General features: G+C 39.1%; 1 protein-coding gene across 5 annotated transcripts in view; it reads left to right on the plus strand.

Moving 5' to 3' along the window:
* ERICH1 (glutamate rich 1) overlaps positions 1–19,091 on the plus strand; it is a 98,262-nt gene that overhangs the window by 7,784 nt on the left and 71,387 nt on the right. For all 5 annotated transcript variants that reach the window (XR_010830579.1, XR_010830581.1, XR_010830580.1 and 2 more), the window contains exon 2: positions 6,144–6,335. Coding sequence is in view for 2 of the 5 variants with exons in the window: in XM_066994836.1 (XP_066850937.1) it covers positions 6,144–6,335 (192 nt within the window). In the remaining 3 variants the exon portion in view is untranslated. The remainder of the gene's footprint in view (positions 1–6,143; positions 6,336–19,091) is intronic.

A 19,091-nucleotide genomic window follows, 5' to 3' on the forward strand; every position in this document is an offset into this window, starting at 1 on the left:
GAAAGATGCGTCTTCGGGTGTTGCTTTAGTTTCATTATGCAGTAGGAAAATCCAGTGCTTTAAGGTACAGGCTGGGTGTTTTGGTAGCATTGCATAACTTTGTCTGGAAAGAAAATAATTTTATTTCACTTCAGAAGTCTAAATGGAAATCCAATTCAGAAGACAATACTAGAGAATGTATGTTTGTTTTTTTTTATATATTTGTAGGTCTATCAGAATTGAAGTTTTCTACTGAAATACATGGACTGCTATCTTTGTTTTGTGACTGCAGCTCTACATCAAACATGCAAGGCCCCGTTGGTTTTTGTTTGTTTTCTTTGAAGCCACATACTTCACTGTAAAATGACTTATGAACTTCCCTCACAGCTTTATTACCAGCCTGTGTTTAAATACAGTTATACTTTGAATGAAAATGCAGTGACTGTCTGTCTTCCACTGTTGGCTTCTTAAACTGGTATCTGCTTCTACCATAAGCCACATTGCACTTCCTTTTCTTTAAGTGGAAAGCTTGATGCCAGTGGGATTTATATGAGGAACTGAAGCAAAATCTAACCCTAATGTTTTAAGTGTAGTGTGTATGCATTTCTACTTACTGCTCTTAAATGTGACTGTGCCTTAGGTGCTGTTGGTGGGCACTATGTGCAAACCAAACTTAGGATCTTGATTACTGTATGAAGCTCATTGTGTCTTTTACCCTTAAAAAAAATAAAAAGTGCAGTGGGTATAACTCAACTTACTTAAGAATGTCTGCCTTGTACACTGTTAGTGCGTCTAACGAAAGTCAGCCTAGCTGCTGCTGTTTGTGTTGTGTCTCCTTTTTGCTGGCTCTAATGTCAGAGACCTGTTCTAGATTCTTCGTGTTCTAAGTCTATCAGATAGTGGATTTAATGAATCTAGAAGTTGTTTTTTTTGTAGCTTTACCATTATGTTTGGAAAACTTTGCTTTCCCTAGTGAGCTTCATAACCAAGACATTTTTTTTCTATTTCCTTTTAACAAACGCAGGATGCAGTGCGGTCACATACACCTGAGCTTTGGCTTAATTTTTTTTGTGTGTCAATAACTCAGTGTTCATCCTAGATCACTCCAGGATTCCTCACAAGGTTAAATGCAATCTTCAGGAGTCAGGTCTAGCCTTGTTTTTGTTGTTAGAAACATTGCTGTAGGAGTTAAGAGTTCAATGCAAGTGACTTCCCTAACTACTTTATTTTGACCTCTTAGTTTTTCAGCTTTCTTCTAATAAACTTCTAGATGCTCATCAATGCATTTAGTTTGGCAGCTCTTACTCACTACTAGTTTCTAATAGTTTTGTGACATGGTCTTATGCAACCTTATCCTTGAGCTATGTAACGCTTCTCACCATTTCACACTTAAAGTTCTTTTGGCATTCGTTTGCTTATGTTAAACAGCCAAAGCTCTCCTTATCCTCCCGTGTCTTGCTGGTTGTTGTAGAAGCTTTTCTGTCTGCCCTGGTTTGAGTTCAGTAGCTAGCTTATGTGCAGCAGACTTAAGGCTATGTAGTGTTTCCAGCAAGGTCTTTCTAGGTTCATATTTTAATGTTGTACATTTTCCTGTCTCAGATTAAAAAATATTTTGCCCGGCAGAGTCTTGGATCACACTGTCATTGTACATGACTTTAATCACGGTAGTGGCTGGGTCTCTCCCGTGATTGATAGTACACACAGGCTTTCTTCTGTAGTCATTTCCAGTTTATTAATCTCCACTTAGGAATTTTTGCTTGTCTTCCTAAGCATGGAGGGCCTCCCACACCAACAAAAATATAGTCCTTAAGGCTTCATTTTTCTCTTTTATCTTTATAACCTTGTTAACAGAGGCAGTGTCGGTCTAGCTTAGTCCTTCCATGCAGGAAAGGAGCAGAGACTCTCTTCAAACCCTTAGAATTTGGTCTGGATCCTTCTGTTAATATTATTAACATTAATATTATTACTGTGCAGTGCCGCCTCTTCAACATTTCTGTAATATTGTGAAGTTTCCCTCTTGCAGGGTTGAACTGTGTTTTCAGTCCATTCAGCAACCTTGGCACAACATGCACAGCTGTGACCCTCCACACCACATGCACCTGTGAGCACGTGCAGTATGAGGTCTGGCACGTCCAGGTAGATTTGAAATGCAAAGTCATCTTTAGCTGATGATTATGGAAAGAATAATGCTTTTCGTGTCTGCAATATCTCGGTTTCAACAGCATACGCAAAGGCATTAAAAAAAAATATAATCTACCTGTTATCACTGCTGAGGTCCTGTCACCTTCCTAGAAGGGAAAGAGCACAAAAAAATGTGGTAAAAGCTTCTTTGCAGTTTTGCTTGTGCTCCTGTTTGGGTTGTAAAGACATAAAATAGACAAATCTTCCCACACGCTACAGTGAACGAAAATTATAACTCTGCCGTGATGACACAGGACCCCAAAATGTGGGGGTTCCTGTGCCATGTTCATCTAAGCTGGAGGCTTAGAGCTTCCCCCTGTTGTCCCTGTGTGACCAGGTGTTCAGAACGGTCTCTCCCTTTACTAATGTGTAACTATGGGGAAATTTTTCCGCACGTTGCAGAATACATTCCCTGTGAAACTCAGAAAGCATCTTCTTGCTTGCATCCTAGTGAAAATTAGAGCTGTCCAGAGACAGTTATACGTGAATACGTTCAAGAACGTCCTCCAAAACTTAGAAAACATTAAACCCTCTGATGCTTTGCACATCCGCGCTGTATGTGTGTGGCAACTTGCTGTTGTTCAGACTCCAAATACCTCATTCTTCATCTTCCTGTATTTTATACTCAACTCATGAGGTGTTCTAAAACCACATCTCCAAATTGCTTGTGATTGTTCTGAAAAAAGTCTGCTACCAAGAGTGGAAAAGTATTCCTGGGCTCTTGAAAGAGCACGCAGATCTGCGGTTCCTCCCTCTGTTTATATTGACCAGAAAACAACCCAATAAATATCTGCACATGCTTAGCTGTGCTACCGGCATGCTGACAGCGAGTATTATTCCATTGTGGAGCCCTGCTAAGTTAGACGTATCTCTGATTGCAGATGTTTTTCCTTGAATTGTCTTAAATTGCCTATCTCCCTTCAAGAGGTAGTTATTTTTAAGGGTCTGAGCAGTTTGTACCAGGTTTACAGATGCTGCGTAACACCAAAACCTCCAGGTTAAGGAGGGTTTTGAATGGGGAAGAAAAGTTCTGTAGCATCAGGCAAGAACAGCGTCCTGTGGTTAAGCCAATACTCGTGGATATCACAGGATTTTATTTATTTATTTAGTAATTGCAGCAGTAAAACCCTGAGGAAATGGTATCCTCTATCATCTGAAAAATGTTTTTGGTAGCTTAGCTCTGAGATGCAAAGAAGCAAAGCAGATTGCTTCTTTGAAATGTGTAAAGCTGTTGAGCGTGGCAGGATAGGTATTCCTCAGAGCATAATTTCCTTGCTCCTTGATACACAGGACAAACTTGATCAAAAAGGTTTGGACCACAGGCAGGTTTCTTTGTTTTGTCCAGGCAAGAATATATTTAGGATTCCAAGTATCTCAGACTAAATTAGTCTTTTTTTTTTTTTTTCCAGCTACTCTGGTGATACTACCTTTTTATTTTCCCAAGGAAGGCGTGCTGCTGGGTTGCATTCCTTCCTGCTGCGTTCAAATGGCCCTGGAGATGCTCAAGGCCAGGCTGGATGGGGCTTTGGGCAGCCTGGTCTGGTGGGAGGTGTCCCTGCCCATGGCGGGGGGGCTGGAACTGGGTGGTCTTTCAGGTCCCTTCCAACCCAACCCATTCTGTGGTTCCTTGTCTGGTTCCAAACAGGGAGCTTGTCATGCGCTATGTGTTGCTGCTGCCCATTTCCATTGTTTTGTGGTTACTGGGACTTGTCACTCCCCTGAGGAGGTGCCTCTCAGTACCGCAGAGCTGCTGCCACGCGTGAAAATACCACAAAGAGCTCCCCCACTTTGCACCCAGCTTCTTCTTCCTGTGTTTGTGCTGAAAACCAGTAAGATTGGATACTGCTTGTGTTGGCAGCTAGCCACATCTTTGCTGAAGTAACTCCATTGCTGTTAAAGATCTAGATACATGTTTCACAAAAATCCCTCTAGCTTAGAAATAATGCTTTCCTAATATTTGTACCCTCCAAAGGCAAGTGTTATGCAGCTTGCTTTCTCAAAACATAGGTTTTACAGATGAGGAGAACCCATGAGAATAAGAACATCATAAAACTGATCTCATATTGCTTCCCAGAGCAATGCTAATGTGCATTTGAGTATAGGAATTTATTTTTAAAATGAAAGAAGGGGGTGTTTGAATGGATGACTAGAAAAATCCAATTTTAAGGTGGGGAGCATAACCTCCGCTGTAGCTATTAGGAAGTTGGTTCTATTCAGCAGATTTGGAGAAAGCATATTTCCATATATAGCTTCATCAATATCTCAATGAGCACTTGCTTTGGGAGAAGAGCTTCCTCAGTACAAGTGCTTGAATGTCAATTTGGTAACAGCACTACTGAATTCCAGTAAAACGTTGCAGTGTTAGTAGCTGTACTCAGGGAGAGGATCCAGAATAAACCTGCTGGATAACTTGCTTAAAACTCAAGAGATCTGCAAAGACCAATGAACTTTTTCTTACCACGCTGTTTATTTCTGTCTACTTTCTCTAAATTTCCTGTAAGGCCAGTATATGTGGGTTTTGTCTTTCGAACTGTAGAACATCTGGGCAAGGAAACATTATTAAAAGAAAATACACGTTCAATTGTTGAAACCTTTCTTTCTGGGAACAATAGTTTTAACACTTAGCTTGCAAAATGGATTGTGCTTTCTTGAAGGGGACGTCTCTGGTCTCTTGTCACAGGATTTTTCATGTCACTTTATGATGGATAAGTGTAGAAAAAATGAATTCAGGCATTGTAGACAAAGCTTTCTGCACAAGTACCTCTTCAGGCTTAACTCTTTTCTTAGGTCTTTTGATAAGATCAATGATTAATCAAGAGATGGGGTCCAAGCTACGAGTTAGTGATTATGTATAAGCTAGTAGGAGCTCAAAAAAGGTTGAACAAGGTGTTCTCCCCAGTAGCTATTCATTTACATGACCGCTGAAACATCACCAAGGTGCTTGTGGGGAGATGGCAGGAAGATGAAGCTTTTCTATCCAGGACTGGTGGTTCAAGGATTTCTCACCTTGGTGAAGATGATTCCTTAGCTGTGGAGGAAAGCCACTTATTGAAGAGACTTATCTGATGATAGCACGCTCTTCTGTAAGCTGCAGTCTCCATGCAGGATTACTTTAAGAATCTGCACCAAGTCACTTGTATGGTGCCTCTACGCGTTCTGTTAAACTTACAATTGGAATCAAGATTACCTATTTTCCTCCAAATCTCTCTTCCTTCCTGCTCACCTCCCCCCCATCCTGCAATATCTCGTTGACCACGTAGAATTTATGAAACAAAGGATGTTCTGCAATAGACAAATGTTTTAGTGGTACTTTATAATTTTATAGAACATGTTTCAATCACTTGAAGCAACATGCATGCATTCATATAAAGATGATAATTTTGTTGATGACTAGATTATTTACATATATTTCTTTTTTTTACTCAAATGCAAGCATCATTTGATTAAGTAGTAGCAGATTGCAGGTGTCATGAGAAGGTGGCCCATAAGAGGAAGAGGCGTATAAGAATACTGCTACTTCTGTGGAAATAATTGGGTTACCATGTGTTCTGCTACTGTCTAATTTTAGTTTTTCCATGTGATTAAGCAGTTGTAGCTTACTGATTTTAATGAGCGATTCAATTGCAATGCCTCTGCCAGAAGAGACCTGTATTTCGAGCAGCCTTGTTACACTTGTGTAGGAAGATGCTTGTTTTTAGAAGAAATTTAAAAATTAATGTGTGTTTAGCCTGCAAATGTACTGTGTTAATTTATTGCCAAAATCTAGTCAAACGTATGTCATGTCACTAGTGAACTCTGGGGTTTTAAAGCTAGTTTATTCTCATGCAGTTTAGGACTTACTATATTAATTTTGATTTTATTACATGGGAGAGATAGGGACTGCTGAAGACAGACTTGCACTGAATATTTTTATTTTTTAATGTCTTCAACCACCTTTAAATCACTTTTTTTTTTCTATTTGAAAATGTTTTATTCCCACACAGTGTTCATAAGGAACGTACTGAAACGTCTCTATCCTGAAACTTCATCATCTCTTGTGCATACTTCGAGTGGAGAGGAGGAGGTGGTTCTCAGAAATCCGGGCTCAAAATCCAGAGAAAAGGATTTGGAAAATGTTCAGACTCTGTCAGCAGCTGCTAGTACATCAAGTGATGCACCCAGCAAATCATTTCAAGGTGAGACTGCATGCTCTTTTTTTTTTTTTTTTCTGGTAATATGCTCTTAAATATAGTTCCTTTACTTGAGAACAGTGTAGTATCTACTTTTTTCATTCAATTGATGTTAGGAGACAAATCTGAATAAAAGTGCTAGTGGTACTTGATACCTAGAATACTTGCAGTCAGCGCATAAGTCCTCTGACAGCCAAGAAATAGCCTTGGTGTATATGTGTGTATGCAGTGTCTAGCAGTAGCTAATATGAAGCTGGAGCCATGAGCTGGACTTCTGATCCTACTGGGTCCCTTCCAGCTAGGGATATCCTATGATTCTATAAATGCCTTTTATCTGTTTAACAGTGAGAAAATTAATTATACTGGTACAGCTCTGCTCAACTGTTAGAGTTTGGAAGGATTAGATTGGAGGGAGTACAATGATCAGCAGTAATTTCCTGCCCTTGTGTTGCAACAGAAACCCCAGGTGGTTGTAAACCCAACAGAAGGTAAATACTAGTTCAGGCAATACATCCGTGCCCTGCTAAAGAGCGTTATTTTCAGTGTGTGTGTGTGCGCTGAAAGCGATGTGAATATTTTGACAGGTAAGCTAAAGTCTTTTTTTCAAATGGTTGTAAAACATAGGTGCTATTGCCAAAAGGTGACAGAGCTGTGAAATGAAGTAGCTGTGGTATTACTTGTGGGTGAAAGGCTCTGTGCTTACATGTAGAACAAGTGTGAATTGCTTTGTGTTGTAGCTCATCTAAAATCAAATTTTGCTGTAACTGAAAGAGGTCATTAAACTGTTTGACTTGAAATACAAAGGCACGTTTCCTTAGAGTATAAAAAGCTTTCTCCGGGGACGGTGCTTAGCTAGACCTGTTACTTACAAACAGAGAAGAACTGATCACAGATATGGTGAGGGACAGGAGATTAAAGTCCCAAAAGAAATGAGTATATTGGCTAGCAGAATTAGAAACCTGTACTATGTGAGAACAGACTTGTGTTGTTCAGGGATCTTGGTAGGATCCAACGGAAGACTGGTCTGAATATATAAAGGAGCTTGGGAGAGTTGGTTGATCGTCAAGAATAACCTTCTCGAAGCACAATAACAGCCCATTTTGTCATGCAGAAAGCTGAGCAAGTGTGGCTGGGTACCTGACTGAGCTTAGATATGTCAGGAGCAGCAAAGGGAAGGTGAGGCAAGGCTAGCTGGGACTGCAAGGCAGTCACAGGGGCAGTATCTTCACTGTGGAAGCAGTCCCACGGTACCTGAAAACAGAACAGAGCAGGTGTGGTAACAATAACCAGGCTCAACCAACAGTCCAGTCACACAAGGCAAATCACCAGGTCTGTGGTCAAGCCAGTGAGTAAAATCTGAGTCAGGGTGTGCCACAGTCGGGGTATGTGGCCAGGGGCAGGCATGCTGCAGTCCGACTCAGGCTGGGATTGAGGGTCAGAGCCTCAGCTTGAAAGGCAGCTCCTGAGTGAAGTGAAGAGAGGCCCCAGTGAGGTGGTGCTTACACATCTTCATAAACAACTCTTTCTTCACAGCAGTCTGGATCGACAGCTGGCCATAAGTGCAGGCAGCTAAGCTTGTAGGAGAGGGCTCTTGGACCCTATAGCACAAAAAGAAAATAGAGAGAAGGGGAAAGCAGACATTAGCTTTTGTGAAATGCATTTGTAAGGCATTCATGAGATGTGGGAAGAAACAAGAAGCAACGGGGCAGCGTCTGGAAGGCTAAAGGAAATGTGACCTAACTGCTCAATGTGCAAGGAACTAGTCATTGAAGACAAGGAAAAGGCTGAGGTGCTTAGTGCCTCTTTTGCCTCAGGTTTTTACTGTTAAGATTTGTCCTCAGGCCTCCAAGGACCCTGAGCCTAATGATAAAGTCTATGGGAAAGAATCATTACCCAGAGTAGATGGTGATGATGGCTGGGGAGTACTCAAGCAAATTGCATGTTGGTGGGACAAGATGGTGTGCATCCAGGGAATCTGGCTACTGGCTTGTGAAGCTGCTTTCTATCATCTTTGAAAACTCATGGTGACTAGGAAAGACAAACATTATACCCATTTTTCAAGAAAGGCAAGAAGGAGGATCTGGGAAACTGCAAACATGTTATAGAGTAAATCCTTCTGGAAGATATTTCCAAGCATGGGAGGGACTAAAAGGAGACAGGGAGCAGTAAGCCTTGATTTAACAAAGGCAGGTTGTGCCTCATCAACCTGATTGCCTTCTATGATGGCATGACTGGCTTGAAGACAGGGATAACATCATACATGTTGCTTAATTTTTAGCACGTCCTTCAACGCAGCCTACCACAGTGAGTATTCTCATCACCAAAGGGGTGAGATATCAGCTAGGCAAGTGAATGATCAGATAGGTGGATAGACTGCCAGTCGTCAAAGTTGGTGATCAGCCATATGAAGTTCAATAGATGCCTTTGTGCTAGTGTGTACCTCGGGGATTAATACTGGACTGCAAAGCCCTGTGTCTGGCACAGAGTAACTTACAGTGCAGGCTGGGGATCAAAGCAGCTCTACCAAAAAGGACCTGGGGTGCTGGAGGACACCCAGCCAGGTGAGTCAGCAGAGTGCATCCTTGCAGCAAAGAAGGCTGACTACAAGTTGTGCTGTATTAGCAGTATAGCCAGTAGGTCAAAGGAAGCAGTTGTACCTTTTGTGAGAATGTAGTAAGAGTAGCACCTTACTTGGGTGAGACTGTATTGGAGTGAGGCCGTACTGGAAGTACTGTGACCAGTGGGATCCTTAGTAGAAGGAAGGTAGTGACAAACTAGAGCGAGTCTAGTGGCAGGCACCATGACGGTCAGAGAGCTGGATCACCTTACGTATGAGTAGAGACAGAGAGAATTGAGCTACCTTAAGTTTTGAGACAAGTAGGAGGAAATATCCTTACTTCAGCTACCAAGTGGGTGGAGGGAGTAAACAGAAGACTGAACGGTAGAACAAACACATTGAGGCAGGTGTGATTCCCTGGGGTGGGGAGGCAGGTAAAATTCAGCCTTGAGGCTGATCAAGCATTGGAATGGGTTGCTTAGAAGAGGGTTCTGGCATCTCTATTCTTGGAGATGCTAAAAATTGAGCAATGTACTGGGAAACTTGATCTAATTGAATCAGTCTTGAATGACTGATGACCTCTGTAAGTTCTTTCCAACGACCACTGTTCTATGCATCTGTTGCCTTTTTGTGTTTGTGGGGGTTTTTTTGTTGTTTTGTTTGTGTTTTTGTTTTTTAACGAAAAGAAAAAAGCAAACCCTCCACCTCTTCTGCAATGAGGATGGCTAGTAACAGCCTGGCTACAGTGCTTTCATACATCTGTCCATAATGGAATTTGCCTTTGAAGGTTTGTGTGGCTGTTGTCCTGTGTTGCATCCTGTTAAAGTTACAGAACATTACCTCTTAGTCTCTACTTGTTGCATTTCCGTGTTTTTGCCCAGTGTGTTTTTCTAGATCCGTACTTTTCTGAAGCTGATTGATAATGAGGCACAATTTTGAAAGGCTGATAAAGCGTTAAACTTATGCTATAAAGTGATATTTAATAGCATTTGGAAAGAATTGTCCTTTGGAAACAGTTAACAGTGTTTATTTCCTATGATGAAGACACACTGAATAAGTGTAACTACAGGGTAACATCTTATGCTGAAAATGCCTTCATTTGTACTGAGTGCTTGTTGTTCCTTATAAATTATGGTCTGCTCAAATTCCAGTTTGAAGTGGCAGGTGAGGAGAGCTTAGTTAATCTCGTGATGTGCAACTCCTCTGTTTTGTTAACTTTAAGAACACTGTTTTAGGAACCAGGTATAAACACGGGCTTTTTATCCAAAATCCCACTGCAGGTAAAATACAGCTCATGGGAAAGAGAAGGTGAAGCAAAAAAAAGAACAGCTCCTTATCTCCTTATTTAGGATTTTCACAGTAAAGCAATAAGGCTGCCCTTTAAATTAGCAGCAAACTACCAGAGCTTATTTTCTGTTGGAGGCAAGTAAATGCTATGGTACTACAAAAGGGGTTCCGCCTTAATTGATGTTCTATAAATGTCTACTAAAAAAAAAGAGAAAAGTCTTGGAGCAGGTTGTAGGGATAAACTCACAGGAAAAGAGAAATCGGTTACCAGCTGTGATGCCGGTAGATAACTATTCTTTTCTGGTAATGGCTTCATTCAAATTTAATAAGAGCTCTTGCATGAGTAGTCATTTACATGTTGTGATTTCTATGGCATTGAACACAAAGTATATGTTTAGTGATAGGCTGTAAGATTTGGAGCAATCGACTGCGTAGTCTTGGAAAAAGAAAGGCATAAAGGAAAAAGAAAAAAAAATTGATCAATTTTTCTGATCTTATATTAAGTAACCTCATTTTTTAGTACAACAAGGGTTATGGGCTTTGATAGTTATGGAAAAGCTGGCTGTTTAAGGGGGAGTAATCTGAGTTCAAGATGGAGAATGGAAAATGAGAGGGATTTTTAGCATAGATATGAACTCCTTCCTAGTTTGAGAGTGATTGTCAGTTCTACAAAAATGTACTGAAAAATTAAATTTAGTGTCAGTAAGAAATTGAGGACTTCCATAAAAGGAACTTGACTTAAGGTCCAACTATTTTCTAGCATTAAGTGACAGCTTTTACTACAAAGCTTGTCATGATGTTCAGCTTGCCTTTAACACCAACTTTCAAATTGTGAAAATGGTGTTACCAATATTCACGAGCTAACCCCTCCCCCCCAGATTCGCGTATTTATTATAATGCCATTTGTAGCATTGCTGTAAGCGTATCTTGAAGTATAATAGGAAATATGACCATAAAATTTTAAGATTGTACTTTTGAATCTTGATCCTGTAAATACTTGCATTTATATGCATCTTTTCAAATCATGTAAGTTAAAGTTAAGATGCTGAAGTATTCAAAACACCAGAACCAGTGTTTATGGCTGGTTCTCATTTAATCTTGAAAGGTATTAATAGTTTAGTATCAGAAATGATTATCCCATAAAATTCCACACACAGTTCTGGAACTGAAGCTTACAGAATAGTTGGAGATGAAATAAAAATTCTGAGGGACACTGTCCTTTATGACTACAAACTGATCTTCTGAATTACATTTACATATTCTTACAGATGCTGGTAGTTCTGTTAGGGGTGGAGAAAACATGTGGAGATGCCACTCTTCTTCTGAATCCCAAAAGGGAGAATAATTGCTTATATCTCACTCTTAAAAAGATTTTTAAGTGACTTTAAAAAAAAAAAGAAATAAATCTGTGGCCAAAATTTTGGGAGTATACTTTCCCTTCAGATTCTAATTTTCCTAAATCGATTTTTTTCCCCTATTCTGCTATAGTATTCAGTGAGAAAATTAATTTAACCAAAAAAAAAAAAAGATTTATTTAGCACTAGGACAATTAAATAAGACTTTGTAAACATTTCTTCCTTTCAGGAATCTGATTTTTTCTATTGCAAGAGTTTCTATTGCAACAGCTCTTAATTTCAGAGGATTGTGAATAGAGGTTCTTCTTGCTTCAACATAAAATTTAAAGAGGTTCTAGACAGCCTGCTTTGTTACCTTAAACCTTTTAAAATCAAGGCAATTAACCTGAGCCTTGTTGAGTGCCAAAGTATTAAAGAGCAAATGGAAAACTGAAATCTCCTACAAAGAAGGGGATTTAACTGTCCTTTCCATGACCTTGCAAATATGCTTTCAAGTGTAAATACCTAAAAACTTCTTGTGCTGAAGGAAAAGAAAAAGTGTCTAGCAGATGACTAAGGAAGCGTTTCTAAGTATAAATTACTCACTTAAATGTGGCCTTTGTCTAAATTTTGTATTTTGAGGATTGATTTTGTTCATTTCCAACCCTTTTTAGGGCAGGATCTACCTGCAACAAGGATTAATTTCGTGGTGATGTTTCTCTTGAGACCTGTAATTCTGTGATTTCTTTACTTTTGTTGATACTTTAAAATCTCACTAATTACTCATAAAACCTTTAATAGTACATATTCAAAATAGACTTCCATGCTTCTGGCTAGAAACTTCAGACTTGCTACCTTTCGAATTGAATTTTTAATGGCCTCCCTAATCCTGGGTCTTTTTCTTGGCCAGAATTACTAGCTATCTTTTAAGGGACTTGGGATTTACTGATTGATGTTTACCATCTTTGTTATAAAACTTAAAATCTAAGAATTGAAGGTGAATAATTGTATACAGGTGAAATATATATATATATATATTTTTTTTTTTTTCCTTCAATGCATGTTTCACTTTTGGCTTTTTTTCCCCTACTTCTGGAAACAAAATCAAAATGCAGAGGGCCTAGACAGTGTGAGATCTTGTGGAGACATCCTACCTATTCTTTTTTGTTTATTCCTTTTGTGGAAGTGTTAATGAAGAAAAATGTGAAGATATTACTATTCCAAAGTTCAAAGTTTTAATTCGGGGGATTGGGGGAGAATACTAAATTATTCTACCAGAGTAGACAAAAATGCAGTTTAATCCATGTTCTTAAAATAAAAACGTGAATCTTACCACCTGTGGAATATCCCAGCATCGCTGGGTTCCGTGTATGGATTTCCTGTTAAATTCAATGCAGCTGTTAGACTTTTCTTTCCTTGTGCGGGTTGTCCACCTTACCCTTTCCCTTAAAGTTATTAATGCTGTCAGTACACCGTGTTTCAGAAATTATCAGAGTTGGGATTAATGGACTGTCTCCTTACTAGCTCTACTCCTGTATTGACGGAAGCACCTAGAAGACAACACTTGTCAAAGAAATATATATATGTATATGGTCAGCACTGGCTTTCAGCTGAAGTGCATATGCTTAAGGACTCAGACTCTAGCAGCACACAGTGCAGTGAGCAGCTTTAGGGACTGGTTCAGCATCACTTCAGCGGTAAATTGCTCAGAAAGGCTGTCTATTGTGAATAAGCTCAAGAGCAATGGAGATTATAATTACACAACAAAGTGTTGTCACACAGTCTTGTGTTCTTCTCCCAAGAGTCTATAAATTCTCTCATTACATGCTTTATTACAATGGCTTTATGCTGTGCAAATGGAACAAATATATCCAAAAACGAATGTTTGACAGAAGACACCAACCTCCTGTGGTTATGGTGGAAACAGTGTTCAACCAGATTTCTGAGCTGGTAGCTATGTGCTTGAAAGGGAATGTAAAGATCTGGGGCTTGGGGGAGGAAAAAGATATTTATATCCTGTCTCTGTTCAGAGTGAGTGGGCTGCCTGTATAATATCTGTAACTTCAGTTGTGACAGAAACAGCCTTGTCGTTTGGTCTCTGGTTCCCCTAGCAATGCTTTTTTGCTGCTGGTTGACCCGTTCTTTCCTTTTCCAGTGTTCTTGCATGTGTACGTACACTTGCTCTTCTCTTCTACATCTTCATTTCAAACAGCTTAGCTTTCATAGAGAAATCTGCTGGCTTCTGTGACAACTGAAAGCAATTTAACAAATAGCTCATCTAATAGTATGTAGCAGTTGCTTAATTGGAGTAGAAAATGCCAGCTTTAGCTGTATGTATAAACAAGCTCTAAACCTAACTGTAGCCAGCTGCAGGGAAGCTCATTACCTCGAGAAAGGAAACAGAAAATGGCTTGTGTAAGGTTATCTCGATAAAATGGACTTGTTTCAACTAGAGGAAGGCTAACAGACAATCCTGAGGTAAACCTAACTTCATTGTAGTTCGTGTGTGTGTTGGCATTTGCACTGTCCACTCTGGCTCCCCATTTGAAATTATTTTAATGCATTAATGACAAAACAGGTTGTGCGAGATGCCTCTCATGCTCCCATGTACGCTGTGAGTGTAGAACTTCAGCTGTCATTGTCAAAATTGTAGTTATTCAGTCAAACTTCATGTTTGCACTGCTTGCTTCCTACTTGTCTTTCCCACCAAATGTACCTTCTAACCGTTACTTGAAATGAGTGGAAGTGTTACACTGTGAATTTGTTACTGAATTAAGTTCAGGGCAAAGGATTTTCCATATTTTTTGTACTCCCGGGAGTTGCATTATTTTTGTAAGCAAATGAGAGTGGACTTTTACTGATGACTATGAAATAAAAATTGTGGGTTTGGGGGGAAAAGGAGTGGTTAAAACCTTAAACTTTGTTTACTTTTATTCTGGTGAGCACATCTGTTTGTTTCCTGGACTAGTTTCAGGTAAGTCCCAGTAATAACATAATCACTTAATCAGTGAGTGCAATTAGCTAATTACAACAGAGACATGGCCTTTTAGATTCAGTGCTGCTACATTATTTTTTAAATTCTATTGATTGACAGGTGGTATGAATTTGGCTTTTGAAAGGTGTGTTCATATTTGTGTGAACAAATAAGATCTACAGCACTAGGAGAAATGATAGAGCTATGTGCTAACTGAAGATCTTTAAGATAGCTTTATTCTCGTGTTTATACAACTTGATTTCTTAGACATATAACCAAAATATAATCTATTATCATATTCTAGGATGTATACAAGACAATGAAGCTGTTAAATAAGTAGCTTAATACTTTAGCTATATAGTGTTTCATCATTACCTCAGATATTCAGCTTTCAGGAAGTGAATACAAAGTGGTACAAGCTGCTAATTTTTTTTTGATAGTATATACCTCACCTGTATACAGGTATATAATATATATATTATATATATATATTATAGGTATATAATATAAATATAATTATTATTCTTCTGTCTCAGAATTCTAAAATTTTCATCTACCTGTAGTCAGATTCTGTTCTGGAAAGTATTTGTTTTCTTGGTTTCCTAGTTCATGGTTTTTCCCTACTTCATTCTCACTTTGTGTTGTGCTTTTTCCAAAGGAATGTTGGTGTTTCAATAGTTCATACATAGCTAAAGAGTGGGAAGAGGAAGAAGCATCTCTACTTTTCTTTGTTTTCTCTGTGGCAGTGTTTGCTAGGTCTAATGTAATGAAGCTGAGTTTGGGTAATAATAGTAAGTCCTATCCTCAATAAAATGAGCTATAATACAGCCTTTCTTGATGTCTAAAAAAATAAAATCTTAAGAGTTAGCGTACTTGTGGGGGGTGGTGAGGCAAATAAATTTGAGCTCTCTCGTTCCTTGCTTTTTATGAATTCCCTATCCCAACTTTGGGCCTTGTAAAATGGCTATATCTTTATTGACCTCAATTTCCTTCTGAAGTTTTTGATTTCCATCAAGCTGAGGGAAAAGACAGTGATGAGGAAGTACTTTTGATTTTTTTTTAAGTTGCTTTCTTTTAATCTTCTAGTCCTCTGAGCATACTTATATTAAACTTCTTCAACCTGCAGACTTTAGTAATCTAATGAGGTATATAAATTCCTTGTTTGACGATGTCACTTTCATTGATAACTTCTTCAATTATTCCGTTGGAGATATTAACAGGAAACAAAATGGTTTACAAATGTGTTTTAATCCAAACTTATAGATGAGAGTGTCATTTTTCTCTGGCTACAAAAAAATGCTTGCAAGAAATAAAAAAAAAAAAATGAAAACAGTTCCTTGTTTTTTTTTTTCTTTGTATAGCTATATAATGACCTGTGGTGTACTTTAAAATAGGAAAAGAAAAAAATCTTTATTAGTTTTTAGATCATCCTACACCTGTTTGAGCTCTTAAGAAAGAAATTGGATTCCTGCTTTTAATACAAATGAGTATATAATAAGGCCTAGTATTCAGTGGAAACAAATGTTAATCTTATACTATATAGAAGCTGCAATCTACGTGAAAATAAATACATGGCCATAAAAAGTGTGAGATGTGCAAATACGCTGGTAGAAATAAACTACCAGCATTTAGAGTCAGAGAAATCATGAGAGACAGTACAGCAAAATGCTAATAAATGGGAAAGACTTCAATGAGCCTGCGGCGTAAATAATGAGCCAGCTTTGAGAAATAGTTATGGGTGAATTGCCACAAAAAAAAAAAAACACGCCCTATTCTAAAGTCCTTAAGAATGGGTACTTTGCCCTTAGTTGTGCATAAGCTCTAATAGCACTTTAGGCACTGAAGATCTCAGTGCTGCTGAACGACAACATTATAATTGCATACTTCTCAGCTGGATGATGAATCTGAATAAGGAAGTGTTAAGATGACCTGTGATGGGTGTTTGAACCTTAGATTTTAAATTAACTTTCAGTTTTATTAAAGCAAAACACTTTAAAGCAGAACATAAAATCCAAAGTAGATGGCTTTTCCAATGTAGCCAGGGCTTAACAAAAATAATTACATTAGCACTACTTCTAGATGTATGAGACCTTAAATGTAAGGTAGGCATGTGGATCATTGTTAGTTTGGGTGCTGTTATTCATCTTTCCATTCCCCTTCCCCTCTAATCAAACTTGTGCTTGAATACATAGGCTGAAACATAGCTTTTTAAATGTGATGTAGACCCTTCTTTCCAAAAATATTGCAATATGCTTAGCTGAAAAGGCTTGGGAGTCTGTCCCACCAAATTTACGGCTGCCACTGGGTGGTTGTATCTAGTTCCATTGAAAAATCTAGTCATTGTCTTAGGATGTTGGAAAGGACGAATTGTAAGGCTGGGCAGCAGTTACCCTCTTCCTTTTCCATTGTGTCCAATTTGCATAGAATCATTAAGGTTGGAAAAGACCTCCCAGATCATCTGGTCTAACCATCACCCTATTACCAATGTCACCCACTAAACCATGTCCCTAAGCACCAGGTCCAACCTCTCCTTGAACACCCCCAGGGATGGTGACTCCACCACCTCCCTGGGCAACCTGTTCCAATGAGTGACTATGCCCGTGGGGAGAGAGCTGCTGTAGGCGTTGGTTCCAGCCATACCTTCCGTCTGTGTTAAGCCATGGGCGAGTGCTATCTCCCAGAGGAACTGCCTGGGGAAGCCTTGTACTCATCCAGTCTCCTGAGAAGCTTGGTGGTCATGTGGTGCTTAGGGATGTGGTTTAGTGGGTAATATTGGTGGCTGGGGGACCGTTGGACCAGAAGATCTTGGAGGTCTTTTCCAGGATTGCCTTTATGATTCTGTGAGGACCAGGTGCAGATTGTCATACATTAGTCTTAATTCCTCAAAGGAATTAAGGCAGGATGAAGGAGAAACTGCTGCTGATCATCCATCTTGGTAGCTTTCCAGCAGTGTGATAACTTGCACAAGCTGCTGTGGGCCAAGGGTCTGTGGGTAGAAGACCTAGTTTTATTTATTTAATTGAAGTATTAAATCACCAATTCATAAAGAGAATGCTTGGGAAATAAAGGGAATGCTTGGGAAAGACTCCATAAGCACTGGCTTTGTTTACGTTATAGCCATTTCCATTAGTTGAGCAGAGGGAGCAGCACCTGTAACTTCAACTTTCTCTTTTTAATGAAGTGTCGCTTAGAGTGACATGGAGTGTCAGGATGGAGGTTGGAACGAAGTGACTTGAGTGACAGCATGCTGCCAGGCACAAGTGGTGTACAGCCTAAGAACAGGGAGCAGACTTGTATAACGTGGCCAGGCTTCTACTGCCAATTTGGGAGTGAAGCAAAAACATGCTATTTCTTGAATGTTGAAGGATAGCAGACCTTTTCTGTTTAAAGACAACTGTGTCCACTGTAGCAGAAAATAAGGTCAATCTAGAAATTTTAGTACTGCCATCTAAACTGCTATGCAGTGGCCAATGGTGTTGCTGAAAAGAGTATTGGAATAAAGTAGGCATATTGTACTGCTTCTGCTTCCCAATAATGTTGTCCAACAGTTCACAACCTGGGTATTTTCTGAGCTGGAGGTATGCACTTATATTTTTTTCTTTCATTATTTATTTATTTGAATCTATGTAAATTGTACAACTTTGAGTAAAAATGCACACTCTGAAATCTTACCTGGCAAGCAAGGGAATTTATCATTCAAAACAGAATAGCAGACATCTTTAAAACTGTAAATCTGAAGTATACTCTGCAGAAGAAAACGATTTTTCAGTATTCTGATGCAGGTATTGGTGCCATTGAAATACATGACAATAGCAAATAGTGTAACTTGAGATCATTAGATATCCGAAAGGCATTCAGTTAACTTTTATTTAGAAAATGAAGAATAATCTTTGGAAGGTGTGTGTCTTTACCCAATGACTGGCTTGAGTGGCTCTCCTCATTTAAACAATAAAGTACATTTAATGAGGGGGATGGATTGGATACTAATGTTTGCAGATGAGAAATTATTTAAGGATTAATTAAATCAGAAAGATTGGGCACTTTAGAGGTGTTAAACAAGCTAAAACAATTACCGTGATAGTAAATTATGTCTATTAGCTCTTCGTAAGGGAGTTCCTTATCTTCGTGAAAGCTAAGTTCCCACCTGCAACAGTGACTTTGTACCTAGCAAAGTAGCACGAAGCTTCCATTAGTGTGATGGTTGTCACTTGGCTAAAACAAATGTCCTAGTTTTCATGTCATAGCCTCAGTCTAATTTATATTTAATGAAAATGAGGGCTAGAATATAGTCATATTCAACAAATAAAATGCACTAATGCAAACATTTTAAAGGAGACAGCAGACCACCTTCGAGCCTCACATTTGTCAAGATCCTTTCTTCTGCGGTGGGGTTACAGTAAATGCTAACCTGAAGAATATCGACTTCTGTAAAAAGCTCTGTCACTGGATTAATCAGACCTTGGCTTTGATCCAGCATCAATCCCTGCCTTCCTGGGGTTTTCTGTAAGGAACTTTTCTGAGGCTAAACTCTTCTCCTGCACTTCCCCAAGTGACTGCTGGGTGTTTCCTAGGAGTAACTTCCTAAAGCCAGGCACAGCCTCTTGGCTACT

The sequence above is a fragment of the Anser cygnoides genome, chromosome 3, assembly GCF_040182565.1.
Source record: "Anser cygnoides isolate HZ-2024a breed goose chromosome 3, Taihu_goose_T2T_genome, whole genome shotgun sequence".
Classification (NCBI taxonomy): domain Eukaryota; kingdom Metazoa; phylum Chordata; class Aves; order Anseriformes; family Anatidae; genus Anser; species Anser cygnoides.